General features: G+C 47.5%; 1 protein-coding gene across 1 annotated transcript in view; it reads left to right on the top strand.

Annotated features, from left to right (window-relative positions):
* The first annotated feature begins 4,722 nt into the window (after positions 1-4,722).
* Positions 4,723-14,025, top strand: part of CSTF3 (cleavage stimulation factor subunit 3) — a 208,140-nt gene continuing 198,837 nt past the window's right edge. The window contains exon 1 of the mRNA XM_030200638.1: positions 4,723-5,019. Within this exon, the coding sequence (XP_030056498.1) occupies positions 4,993-5,019 (27 nt within the window). The 5' untranslated portion in view covers positions 4,723-4,992. The remainder of the gene's footprint in view (positions 5,020-14,025) is intronic.

Genomic DNA, 14,025 nt, shown 5'->3' on the forward strand with positions numbered 1-14,025 from the left:
AATAAGTACATGGATATGTCTGAAATATTTTACAAAGATGACATACCCATATATACCCAGCTGGGCATTTAAAAGTCTGTCCTTTAATTATGCCGCATGTTCAGAAACCATAGCCATAAATATAAACAGTTATTCAAATATTATCACATGCATATACCAGAACAGGCATCCATACACACATTGCAAAAGTAAACAACTTCTACAGAGTATATCCAAAATTTAATTTTTATTTTCGTATTTCCATCTTCCAAAATTCCAGATAGCAGGTGTACACATCAGTAGGACCCCAAAGCAGTCCAAAACAAAGAAAAAAACAAACAAACAAACAACACAGTTTATGCCTAATTGTTCAATCACCTTTAGGATTCACCTTTGGGTTTAGAAAGCAAAACTGAGTGCATAAACAAATTAAAACAAACTTTACAGCAAATGCCCTTAGTATGTAATACTTGGTATCAATAATGAAACAGTGATGGAATATTCACATAGCAAGCAGCCTGAGCCAACAAATTTATTTTTCATTGAACATAATTAACTTTGTATGAAAGTGTGCTGAACTGGACAATGTTGGCACATTTAGACACTAGACAGAAATTCTGCATGGAGGAAGCCCTTCCCTTATTATTGAATACCTCTCTGAAATAGTCGTAATTTTAAAAGGCATGTATATTTTTATAATATACCACTGCAATGCACAAAACAAAAGGAGCAAGTTCCCACATGCCATCTTTTTCTTTTGATATAGGCACAGGGAAAAAAAGATGTTAAATGTTCCCAGTTTCAACCTAATTAATGCTTTTCTAATTTTACTTATGAATAGTAAGACTGATTGTTAAGTACCTGACTCTCATAACATGATGTCTGTTTCGGTGGCCCTTTACTAGGTGAAAACACCTCTGCACGAATACAGGGAGTGCCTATAGCCAGCCCCTCCAAATGGCACAATGATTTACAATGTAGAACAAATTAGTACTCCAACCGATGAAACCAATACTTCCTCTTTGTACATCCATATGCTGCACAAGCCAACATGTTTGAAAATATAAGTGAGATTAAATAAAAATGCTACCAACAATAAAGAGCTGGAACTAGGATGCAGCAGCTAGGTTTGATTGCTTTATTTTGAGTGTAATAGGTGACGGATGCGCGGGGAAGAGGAAACAAAGGCTAACCTAAGTGTCTTCAACTTTTTTATGTCATCCCGTCTCCTGTTTTCTTCAGCCTCCCCTTGGTCTTGTTCCTTCAGATGGGAGAGGAGAAGGTGTGTCTGTGCAGTGTCTTGTTTTGTGCTGGAGTAATTGTTACGAGCCAAATTTTGGTCTGTTGCAATAAATGTTTATTTAATTTTGTTGTAGAGCGTAAAGAAAACATTGATGAAACCAGAATATCCAGTATTTATTTTTCAATTCTCTTTAATTTAACAAGAACCTTACAAATGGAAATCCATGAACTATGTCAAGATTATTCCTAACAAAAATAACAAAAATGTGATATGAACAAATTGGCCTTACTTAAAGATTAGAAAAAATTAACATAGATAAACTAATTTAAAATCCTGGTATCTTCTGATAAGTTATGCACTTCCCAGTCGCATGTATACATGAACGCAACTGTGCCAGGTCTATAGCTGGTGTAACTGTGGATCTACATGTAAGGCATCAATACCAGATTACGCTAGTATTCTAGAAGGGAATCTGGGTGCCCAGATGCTATTATGGACAGGGTCATACTGAAGGCTGTATGGGTGGTGCGGCCACAAAGGGGACCAAATTTGCCCCTGTTCAATGACTTCAATTATTACTTGCGGCACAGTAGGCTGGGTGGGAAAGGCAGGACGTGTGTCGCACAGGGTGCAATTCTGTCTCAGTATGGTCCTGGTTATAGAGTACTCTATCGCCACATGTCAGGGTGCCTAAATTGAGGTGCCCAGTTATAGAAATGTCCCCACAGTGACTCCTCCTGGTACTCTGCAAGAGGGAACATTTGACAGGAGTGGCCAAAAAAGCAAACAAGATGCTAGGAATTATTAGGACATGGATGGCAAATAAGACCAATAATACTAATGCTAAATAGTAGTAGTATAATAGTTTATAGTTATACTGCCTGTACTAACTAGCAGATCAAAGCAGATTACAATCTAAAATCATAAAATATCAGAGAAAGGAACTACGAAATGTGACAGGATGGTGTTGATTCCATTCATGCAACACTAAGTAAATTGTAGGAGAAAGTAGAAGTATAGGTTTCAAAGAGAGGACAGGGACTAGGGACTAGAGAGAGGAAACAGAACAAATGAAGGAGGGTGAAACAAGTACCCTATAATACGGAATTGCAAATTAATCTAAGGAGGAGTAAATGCATGTTGAAAAGCCAAGTTTTTACTGCAGCTTTAAATTTTTTACAAGACAGGTCAGACTGAACAAGAGGCAACAAGTTCTATAAGAATGGAGCAGCAAGGGGGGCACTCATGAGCAGCGTAAAAGATGGCAGCACAGAACTTCAGCTCGGCTCTCTCCTTACTTTATTTTCTGTATCCTGTGGTCAGTTTGAAGTTTTTCAATTCAGTCTGTAGATATCCGGATTCTACTCTAATGGCTGCTTCGAAAAATATCAGACTTGATCATGCTTATTCACAAAATGGAGAAATTAGGTCTTACCTGCTAATTTGCTTTCCTTTAGTCCCTCCAGACTGGCCCAGATCATGACTGATGGTTGTCTTTCCCTTCTGTGCTCCTGGGGTTTATCTAACCTGTTTTGTGGAGGTTGGTCCGCAGGGATCTGTTCTAGCCTATTCTATTCACTGAAAATAGTGAATCTGTATCCACCATAAAGGAAGATGTCCTTAATATAAAACAAATTAAACTTGCTTTTAGGAAAAACAGATTAAGTGGAACTCAGACTGAGTGCACGTGATCAACAACTACAAGCTCTACCGCACCTACAAAAATCATTTCAGCTACTAGAAAGAGAAATGGAAGATCTCAATAATCGCTTAAGACGCTGCAATTTCAGAATACTAGGAGGCATATTTTCAAAGCACTTAACCTTCCAAAGTTCCATATGTTTCTATGGAACGTTGGAAGGCTAAGTGCTTTGAAAATGAGCCCCAAAGTCTACCTGAAAAAAGAGAACGACCAGACAATAATGACTTTTTGGCTAATGGGTCAATGAAAGCAAATGCAGGCGCTAGAGGCTTTTAGTGCCATACTAGCACCTGCGTTTGTAACCACCCCGTGATCAGAGCCCCTGAGCGTGTGAAACAATGCGCTCAAGGGCTCTGAATGCAACTAGCATGCAAAACAGGGCTCTTAGCGCAAGTAGCATGCAAATGCATGCTAAACCAATTCCTCCCCAATGATCAGCAACCAGTGCACCAAACATTGGTGCGCTGGCTGCTGCAAACCCTATGCCAGCTCAGAGCTGGCGTTAGGGTTTGCAGACCATTGGGGAGGAATGGTGAGCCCTCTAGCAGGCCCCCCAATGCAGCAGCCCACGTCCCCTCCCCGCAGGAGCAGGAACTCCAACCCCCAGCCTCCCTAACTCCCCTGGCATCCCCTCACATGAATGGAGTCCTAGTGGCCCAGTGAGCCATGAGTCACACCCCACCTGGTGCTCTTAAAGGCCCTTCCCCACCCTCTATCTTCGTTGGAGGAGTGAGGTGGCCTCTCTGCTCTTCCATCGGCGCCACCTCGAACATGAATGGAGCCCTGATGGTCCAGCGGGCCGTGAGCCTGGACCTCCAGCCCCCGTGTTTAACAGGTCTAGGCTTTTGACTGCATCTCCCATCTCTACGGCATCTTGAAACTTCCTCTTTACTAGGGTTACCATATGGCTCCAGAAAAAGGAGGACGGATTGAGCCAGCCGGGTTTTACTTCCATTGCTTTCCATATGGTAACCCTACTCTTTACAGATTCAGATCCAGTTCGACATTATCTTAAATCATTGTGCCTCATACTTCAACACATCTTGATTTAGGTTCTGGTTATGTTTTTAATTAAAGTAAGGCTGCTTGTATCATCTCCCAAATTAGTACTCACCAACCACCCGCAATTTAGAGCGAGATAAAAGACTATGAGGGCTAGCATATGAGAAAGGCGATTATTTATTATTCTGCTTATCAATTACAAATACATTTCTCAGGAGAGAATCATACAGTAACATAACTAGATGTTATTCTGTTCTTTTCTCCCAAAATATTCTTCTTACAGGATAGCTTATATACCTGTTCCAAACAATAGGTCCTTCTGCCAGACTGTCTTTCTCAGGGCTTATCTGATTTCCAAGGTCTGGCAACATCTGTTTACACTAGTCTCCTTTCCCAGGCTTGTTTGTAGGGGCCCCATAAATTCCAGGGACCATAAATCCCAGAGATCATGTAAACTCTGTTAATCTGATAATTTCCACAGCTGTACAGACTTTATCAATCTCTAACCTTTTTAACTCTATTCCATAATGCATAAATTGTGCTGAATAATTTCTTCAGTTAATAGAGCTTTTTTACCCACTGTTTTTTTTAACTGCACACTGTTTTATTATTCCTATTAGAAAGGCAGTATATGAAATGCAGGAATCTTAAAAGTAGATAATTGTACTGTAAGCTTTTGATAGGTATGCTTACAGCGCAGTCACAGCACGCCCTCCCCCCTCCAGCACGCATGACGAGGAAAAAAGCGACCTCTGCGCGGCACAATGAGCCGTGACCATAGAGTGACTACGGGGTCTCAGTGAGCGGCAAGGCTAGGCGCCGTGGTCCTCCCGGCTTGTATTGTCCTACAGCTGTGCCGCGCGGGGGCACTGTTCGATCTGGACTCGGGCTGGTAGCGCTCGGTTACCGGGACGGTTGGACGCCATTTTCACTGTGTGAGAGGTCTGAGAGCGGCCGAGGCGGGCACGCAGCTTATTTTTAAATCTCAGAGCAGGCTTTTAATCTGACGGGTTCTGTAGGGTATTTTTTTGTTTTGTGTTTTTTTTTTAATTTTCTTTTACTGGACATGTCTGGAGAAGGTGTTGTTGACCAGGTGAGTCACGTTGCTGCCTTTGCTGTATGAAATGGGAGCCGAGGCAGTGGGAGGCCGCGCTCAGGTGCTCATTCAATGCCGGGTCCTGGCTAGGATTGGTCGCGCTGCATCAGTTTCCCAACGGCCTTTCATTTCTTGTCCTGTAGTGGAAGGCAGAGCGCCGCTTATAGTAGTAAAAGGATATACGTTGTAGGGAGATTTAAAAAAAAAAAATGGTTGAATTAACCTTAGAGGAAATAATGTTAAATTCATTGTAAGTAATCCGGCTATGAAACATTTTTCAGTAGCTTTTTTTTGTAATGAAATCCTTCAAAGAAGCGTTTTTTATTTTTTGAATCTGCGCAGAAATTGATTTATTTTAATAATTATCCACGTCTTCTTCTTTTCCCTGTTTTATGGATCTTGTGTCTTTAAATGAGCAAGTGTTGTGTTTAATACCCACTTGGTAACTGTTCTGTTCTTTGCTCTTTGTTCTGCTAATCCCATATTTTAACGTATTTTGTTATAATTTTGTTTGTTTTGTTTTTTGCATTGTATTTCCCCAACCTGCATTAGCTGTTTTGTCCCCAATCTTTGAGTGACTAGTAAATCGCTTTTTGGTTAAATCTTGCACTAGGTTTCTTCCATTTCCCACCATCTGAACTATTACATCTCCAATTAATCTCCATAATATAATACCATATATCAAATGCATATGTATGTATTTTTTCATATTGTCTTTGCTGTAAGTCTTAGACTTTGTGGTTTATAACCTGACTCTATTTTACATTTAAGAATCTCCCAATAGACTTCGTACAGGGATATTCTGAATAATTTTTTTCTTGTTAGTAGATGATTTTCTTGCATAATTAAATTATTTAGAGATTTATGTTGATCTAGCAGTTTAGGTCTCCAGCTCAGTTTGGGGCAGGTTTGAGAGCTTATTTTATAAATCTTTCTCCCACAAACCTACTTACCTTATCTTGCTAGATCAGCTTAGACAAGAGGGTTGTGCTCCCCAACCAGCAAACACTGATTTGATGCCATCACCAATATTTTCTAATATCAGATGGTTGTGCTTGGATTGCTGTAGGGAAAGGGGATGGGACTTAATATAATACATTTCAGCACTTACAATCAAAGCAGTTTACATATTATATATAGGTACTTTTTTTTTTTAACCTAGGGCAGTGGTAGGTTAAGTGATTTTACTATAGTCACAAGGAGCTGCAGTGGGAACTGAATCCAGTTCCCAGGCCACTGCTCTCACCATTAGGCCACTCCTGAGCATTTCTAGGCCTGGCTCCTTGGGGTACAGGCTGTGTGGCCTATGGGCTTAAGTAAAACAGGAGTGCCCCCCATGTGGGTTCCTAGGGGTCTGCCCTTGAGCCTTCTCTGGTTGATCTGTGGGTCCCCTCGTAGCAGGCTTGGAGTCCAAAGGCAGTTTGGGGACCTCCATAGGGGAGGGTCCAGGTGGTGAGTAGAATGAGTGAGCATTGTTCGTCCTTGATCATCTTTATCTCCTCTTCCCCATGCTTTCTCTCTTTCTCGTTTTCCACCCCACTTCCATTGGGGCTGGGATAAAAAACGGAAAAAAAGCTCTGGGGTTATTTCAGCCCTTTGGTAGTGGGGGTGTCTGTCTCAAACTTCAGAATTAAAGCTGTATATGGGAAGGAGGAAGTCCTTAGTGGCATGAACTAAAAAGGCTGTCTGTGATGCAGCTGCAGGAACCATCCGTTTAACTGCACGGCAGATTCTTTTTGCCTTGTTTGTAATAACCAACTAATTGCATGGTGGTTTGAGTTAGGGGACTGGTCAGTACAAGATTCAGGAAAGGAACTTGCAGGAGAGCTGGCTAAGGTAACACACATGACTTTACTGCTGTCAGGAAATGCATCCCTGTTTGCTATGGGCCATATTTCATCATGCATGACCTTCTTAAGCAGAGGGGTCTGCTCCAGGGGTGAGAATGGTTCCAGCATTGTTGGAGGTTCTGAATCTTGGGGGGGGGGGGGGGGGAGTTTATTTTGCATCCCAGGATTGTGCTTAGGGCTGCAAATTGTTCAGCAGCTCATAAGCTGCATGCAGTATGCTCTCTCTGTGCCGTTGCCATCCCAGCTAGGTGGGCTGGTGCCAGATTGGTCTTGGCATGTTCCATGAGTGGAGGTGTGGACTGGGGGTCTTAAGAGGCCCTGGGTGGTGATTTCAGAGTCTTTGGAGTTGAAATTATTTTTTACATCCTGCAATCTTGTTCTTAATCATGACTGCTGATCTGCAATTTTGGATCATTTTGAGTCCAAAAAACACAAGATGAAGGAAGATTAACTTACACAGGTTGGTGGAAATAAATGTTAAAACACCATAGCAACCATGCTGCAAAACAGCACACAGGCAGAAAAAGAATATGTGGATGCAGGTGTAAATGTAAGAGAATGGAAATAGAAAAATAACAGTAGCTTAGACATATAGCAATGAAGTCTAACTTTTTTTTGCTAGTCCTAATTTTGTACTTTAAGAAATAACCTATGTTTCTGTAATCAAATCTCTCTTAGATTTACTATATCCATTAGGAGTAGGAGCTTGATTCCAACTCCTATTTCCTTAGCGTCCCTCCGGACTGGACCAGGATTGGACTGTTGGGTTGTGCCCGCCTACCAGCAGGTGGAGACTGAGAAAAAACTGACTCTAGAGAGCCAATACGAGCCCTGGCCATGTGACCTTAGCCTCAGTATTTTCTCAGTCTCTCAGCAGGTAGGAAGTGAGCCCATTCGTCTCTCTCTTTCTCTCTCTCTTTTTCTCTATAAGATATTACAGATACATTTATAATACTTCTTCTGTGCCTGGAATCGTAATTAGAGGCTTGACAGGGTTTCTTTTCTTTCTTTGACAGCCTCTGGGGTGTTAAACTCGGGTTTCCATATCATCAAGCTGATCAATCCATAGACTGGTGGGTTGTGTCCATCTACCAGCAGGTGGAGATAGAGAGCAAACTTTTGCCTCCCTATATGTGGTCATGTGCTGCCGGAAACTCCTCAGTATGTTCTCTATCTCAGCAGGTGGTGGTCACACACAGCAGCAGCTCTGGCTAGGCCTCCAAGCCTAATTTTTAGGTTTTGTTGAGTGCCTGGGGTTGAGGGCTCTTTTGAGCAAGTGCAAACCTGGTGGTGCCAGGTCCCTCCTTTTCTCCCCCCCTCCCGCTGGCTCCGTTAAAAAAAAAAAAAAAAAATTTGAACGTCTTTAAAGGCGTTTATTTCGACGTTTATTTAAACGTTTATTGCAGCTACTCACTGGGACACCAGGTCGTTACAGCTCGGAGCGGCAAGCAGGTAATTTTTACCTTTTTATAGCGGGCAGGGGGTTCCCCGATACTTCTCCTCGTGGCATATGGCGTCGGAGGGCGAGGGCGCAAAGGGTCGCTCCCCGGATCGCTTGAGCGCTTCTAGAGGGAATGCGGGGGTCTTAAAGCCTGATTCGCCCTTGTTGGGTGACAGTTTCGTGACCGATGAATGTCCCGGTCCTTCCTCCGGCGTGGCGGTTTTTCCCGCCATAAACGCCCATCCCCCGCTCCTCGCCTCCGCCATCTTGGCCGGCCACGCGGCTCGGACGGCTTCTTCTTGGGCCGCCCTTGAGGTTGGAGACATTAATGCCATGAATGCCCTTAATTTGGGCGACGGCACAAAAGCGGCTAAAGTTAAGCGCCGTTCTTCCCGTGCGGCTCCTTCGCGGAGTGTCGCGCCGGACGCCATTTTGGATGCGCAGCATGTCTCTCCCCCGCTCTTGCGAGCGCCGGTTGAGGGTGCGTCTAGGGCTGTTGCCCAGGCTGCGGAAGTGCACAGTCTGGGGGGTTTCTCCCCCGAGTTTGTTTTGCTGCTGCATCAGGCCTTCCTCATGCAAAACGCTGCCCCTGCTCCCTCGTCTGGTAAAGAGGTTGAGGTTCCCAGAGGTAAACGCCCTCGGGTTGATTCCCAGGCCTTGGAGGACTTTGTCTCCTCCGATGTAGATGAGGGCAGCGTGTCTGAGGTCTCCCAACGGTCCTTTGCGGATTCCTTGGAGGAGACGGATCCCCGCTCGGATGGAGCGGATGACCCCTCTGCAGCGCGGCTTTTTAGCCCAGAGGATTTGCCCAACCTGTTGTTACAGGCCATGGACACTTTGAAGATTTCCTCTCCGGAGGACGTCTCTCCCTCAGCCCCTGTTGGCTCTGCCATTATGCTGGGGACGAAGCGCCCGTCTAGAACCTTCCACGTGCATGATGCCATGCACACCTTAATTTCGTCTCAATGGGATGTCCCGGAAGCGAGCCTTAAAGTGGCTAGGGCTATGTCCCGCCTCTATCCTTTGGCTGTGAGTGAACGTGAGGCCTATCTGTGGCCTACCGTGGATTCTTTAATCACTGCGGTGACTAAGAAAACGGCATTGCCGGTGGAAGGTGGCACGGCCCTAAAGGACGCCCAAGACAGAAGATTGGAGGCGGCCTTAAGGTCGTCCTGTGAGGCGGCTGCTTTAAGTTTGCAGGCCTCAGTTTGCGGCTCCTATGTGGCCAGGGCGTGCCTGACTATGGTGCAGCGGGCTTCCCCCTCGGATCATTCCTTGAGGGCTGATTGGCCGGCCCTGGAATCGGGCTTAGCCTATTTGGCAGACTTGCTGTATGATGTCTTGAGGGCCTCAGCGAAAGGCATGGCTCAGACAATCTCTGCGCGGCGGTGGCTTTGGCTGAAACATTGGTCTGCTGACCACGCCTCTAAATCCCGCCTGGCTAGGTTGCCTTTTAAAGGCAAGCTGCTCTTTGGGGTCGAGCTGGACAAAATCGTGACCGATCTCAGCACGTCTAAGGGCAAGAAATTACCAGAGGTCAGGGCTCGGGCTAGTACTCGTCCCGGTACCTCCAGAGGACGGTTGCAGGAAGCCCGTCGGTACCGCCCGGGCAAGTCGGGTTCCTCTGCCCCCTCTTCCTTCAAGAGGAATTTCTCCCCCAAGCAGCATTCCTTTCGCAGAGACCGCCGTCCCGGAGGTGCTTCCTCCGGTCCTCCCCCAGGGTCGCGTACCCAATGACGGGGCCTTGGTCCACGCCCCAGTGCAGATTGGAGGACGGCTGTCCTCGTTTCTGGGCGAGTGGACCACAATAACTTCAGACGCGTGGGTGCTGGAAGTCATCAGAGACGGCTACAAGCTAGAGTTCTGCCGACCCTTAAAAGACGGGTTTGTACTCTCTCCCTGCAAGTCTCCGGTCAAAGCTGTGGCAGTGCAGCAGACCTTGGACAATCTGATCCGCCTGGGCGCGGTCGTTCCGGTGCCAGAGAGTCAGCTTGGCAAGGGACGTTACTCCATTTACTTTGTGGTACCAAAGAAAGGAGGTTCTGTCCGGCCTATCCTCGACCTCAAAGGGGTCAATCGGGCCTTGAAAGTGCGGCACTTTCGCATGGAGACTCTCCGCTCTGTTATAGCGGCAGTGAAGGCAGGAGAGTTCTTGGCTTCCTTGGACATCAAGGAAGCGTACCTGCATATTCCCATCTGGCCTCATCAACGCTTTCTGCGTTTTGCAGTCCTGGGACGACACTTCCAGTTCAGAGCCCTCCCATTCGGGTTGGCTACTGCTCCGCGGACCTTTTCCAAAGTAATGGTGGTCATCGCGGCCTTCCTACGAAAGGAAGGGGTACAAGTCCATCCTTATCTGGACGACTGGTTGATCCGAGCCCCCTCTTATGCAGAGTGCGGCAAAGCTGTGGACCGGGTAGTTGCTCTTTTGAGCTCCCTGGGATGGATCATCAACTGGGAGAAGAGCCAGCTGCGCCCGACTCAGTCCCTGGAGTACCTGGGAGTTCGATTCGACACCCAAGTGGGCAGAGTGTTCCTGCCAGACAATCGGATTGTCAAAATTCAGGCTCAGGTGGACCAGTTCCTAGTAGCCTCTCCTCTTCGGGCTTGGGACTATGTGCAGCTGTTGGGCTCTATGACGGCCACGATGGAAGTAGTGCCCTGGGCCAGGGCTCATATGAGACCACTTCAACACTCTTTGCTGCAGCGCTGGACTCCGATGTCGGAGGATTATGCTGTGCGCCTTCCCTTGGACCCAGCAGTGCGCAAGGCGCTGAGCTGGTGGATGCAGACAGACAAGTTGTCTGCGGGAATGCCTCTGGTGACCCCAGAGTGGATTGTCGTCACAACGGACGCCTCTTTGTCGGGCTGGGGAGCCCACTGCTTGGGAAGGACAGCGCAGGGGCTCTGGTCTCCTGCAGAGGCAAAGTGGTCTATCAACCTCCTGGAACTCAGAGCCATTCGGTTGGCGCTTTTGGAGTTCATCCCGGTACTGGTGTTGAAGCCTGTACGGGTCCTGTCGGACAATGCCACGGCTGTGGCCTATGTCAACCGCCAGGGAGGTACCAAGAGCGCCCCTCTAGCCAAGGAGGCTATGAATCTTTGCCAGTGGGCGGAAGCGAACCTGGAGCAGCTTTCAGCGGCCCACATTGCTGGAGTCATGAATGTCAAGGCGGACTTTCTCAGTCGCCATACCTTGGAGCCCGGAGAGTGGCAGCTATCTGCTCAGGCGTTCTTGGACATCACGAAGCGCTGGGGCCAGCCGAGCCTAGATCTGATGGCGTCATCGGCCAATTGCCAAGTGCCGCGCTTTTTCAGCAGAGGACGGGACCCTCGATCCCTGGGAGTAGATGCTCTTCTCCAACAGTGGCCGACACAAGAGCTTCTCTATGTGTTCCCGCCCTGGCCCATGTTGGGCAGGGTGCTAGACCGAGTGGCAAAGCATCCCGGCAGGGTAATCCTGGTGGGTCCGGATTGGCCCAGACGTCCCTGGTATGCGGACTTGATCAGGCTCTCAGTCGACGATCCTCTGCGGCTGCCAGTGGAGCAGGGCCTGTTACATCAGGGTCCCGTGGTGATGGAGGATCCCTCCCCCTTTGGTCTTACGGCCTGGCTATTGAGCGGCAGCGTCTGAGGAAGAAGGGCTTCTCAGACAAGGTCATCGCCACTATGCTGAGAGCGAGGAAGCGCTCTACTTCTACTGCTTACGCCAGGGTTTGGCGTATCTTTGCAGCGTGGTGTGAAGCAGGCTCACTTTCTCCCTTCACTGCTCCAATTTCTTCAGTGTTGGCGTTCCTGCAAGAAGGTCTGGAGAAAGGCCTGTCGCTCAGTTCCCTTAAAGTCCAGGTAGCGGCTCTGGCTTGCTTCAGGGGCCGCCTGAAGGGTGCTTCCCTGGCTTCGCAGCCAGATGTGGTGCGCTTTCTCAAGGGAGTTAATCACCTGCGCCCTCCTCTGCACTCAGTGGTGCCTGCGTGGAATCTCAACCTGGTGCTAAGAGCATTGCAGAAGCCGCCTTTTGAACCCTTGTCGAGGGCATCTCTGAAAGACCTGACGTTGAAAGCAGTCTTTTTGGTGGCTATCACTTCAGCCAGAAGAGTTTCCGAGCTCCAGGCGCTCTCATGTCGAGAGCCTTTTCTGCAGTTCACTGAGGCAGGAGTGACTATTCGCACAGTGCCTTCCTTCCTGCCCAAGATTGTTTCTCGCTTCCATGTGAATCAGCAGCTCTGTCTCCCTTCCTTTCGTAGGGAGGACTACCCAGAGGAGTACTCTGCTCTTAAATATCTGGATGTGAGACGAGTCATCATCAGATACTTGGAAGTGACCAATGATTTCCGGAAATCGGATCATCTGTTTGTCCTGTTTGCAGGTCCTCGTAAGGGTCTGCAGGCTGCTAAGCCTACAGTGGCAAGATGGGTCAAGGAAGCCATTGCAGCGGCTTATGTGGCCGCGGGGAAGGTGCCGCCTATCCAGCTGAAGGCTCACTCCACGAGAGCTCAGGCGGCCTCGATGGCAGAGGCCGGATCCGTCTCCTTGGAAGAGATATGCAAGGCGGCAACTTGGGCTTCGGCTCATACATTCTCCAAGCATTACCGTTTTGCTGTGGCTGCACGGGCGGAGGCCCGGTTTGGAGCTTCAGTGTTGAGGTCAGGGATTTCTATGTCCCGCCCTGGGTGAGTACTGCTTCGGTACATCCCACCAGTCTATGGATTGATCAGCTTGATGATATGGAAGGTAAAATTATGTATCATACCTGATAATTTTCTTTCCATTAATCATAGCTGATCAATCCATAGCCCCTCCCAGATATCTGTACTGTTTTTATTCTGGTTGCATTTCAGGTTCAAGTTTAGTCTTCAGTTACTTCAGTAAGACTTCGTGTTCAAGTTTTTTCACTTGGATTCTTCAAGAGTTGAGACGAGTTTGTGTTACAGTGAGCTGCTGCATTCCTCTCCCCTCAGTTTTACGGGGCTGGATTGAGACTTAAAATTCTGCCGGCGCTCCCTCCCGCTTCGTGCGGTTGTAGGGCAGCTTTGTACCCCTCCCGCTTCGGCGGTGTTAGGGTCAGTCAGCTCCTCCCGCGGTTGCGGTTGCAGGATAAGCCAGATCCCCCCGCATCGGCGGGTGTGGTGTCCCTCCCCCGCTCCGCGGGGATGAGCTGGACGGATTCCCCTCCCCCACTTGTGTGGGGATGAGCTGGGTTAATTCCCCTCCCCCGTTTCGGCGGTGGTGAGCTGGGCAGAGTGTCCCTTCGTGGGTGTAATTCTCTAAGAGCTGAGTCCTGCGGATGGAGCTTTGATATCGACATACTGAGGAGTTTCCGGCAGCACATGACCACATATAGGGAGGCAAAAGTTTGCTCTCTCTCTCCACCTGCTGGTAGATGGACACAACCCACCAGTCTATGGATTGATCAGCTATGATTAATGGAAAGAAAATTATCAGGTATGATACATAATTTTACCGTCTCGAGTCCACCCCTCTTCCTCCCCATCTCCCTGGCTTAGCAGGGAAGGGCTGTCCCTTTCTCTGGAAAGGTGTACCGTCTTTGGGAGAGGCAGCCACTTTTAATAGGCAGCTGTTTTTAAAGAATTAAGTAAAAGAAAATTAAAAAAAAATCATTCAAATGAAAGGAATTTAAAGGAAGTAGTTTTTGCTTTCCCCAGGCTTATAACGAGCAGGTAGCTCTTCTGTCTTATTCTATTTGAAGAGTCT

The sequence above is a fragment of the Microcaecilia unicolor genome, chromosome 4 (genome assembly GCF_901765095.1).
Source record: "Microcaecilia unicolor chromosome 4, aMicUni1.1, whole genome shotgun sequence".
Lineage (NCBI taxonomy): Eukaryota > Metazoa > Chordata > Amphibia > Gymnophiona > Siphonopidae > Microcaecilia > Microcaecilia unicolor.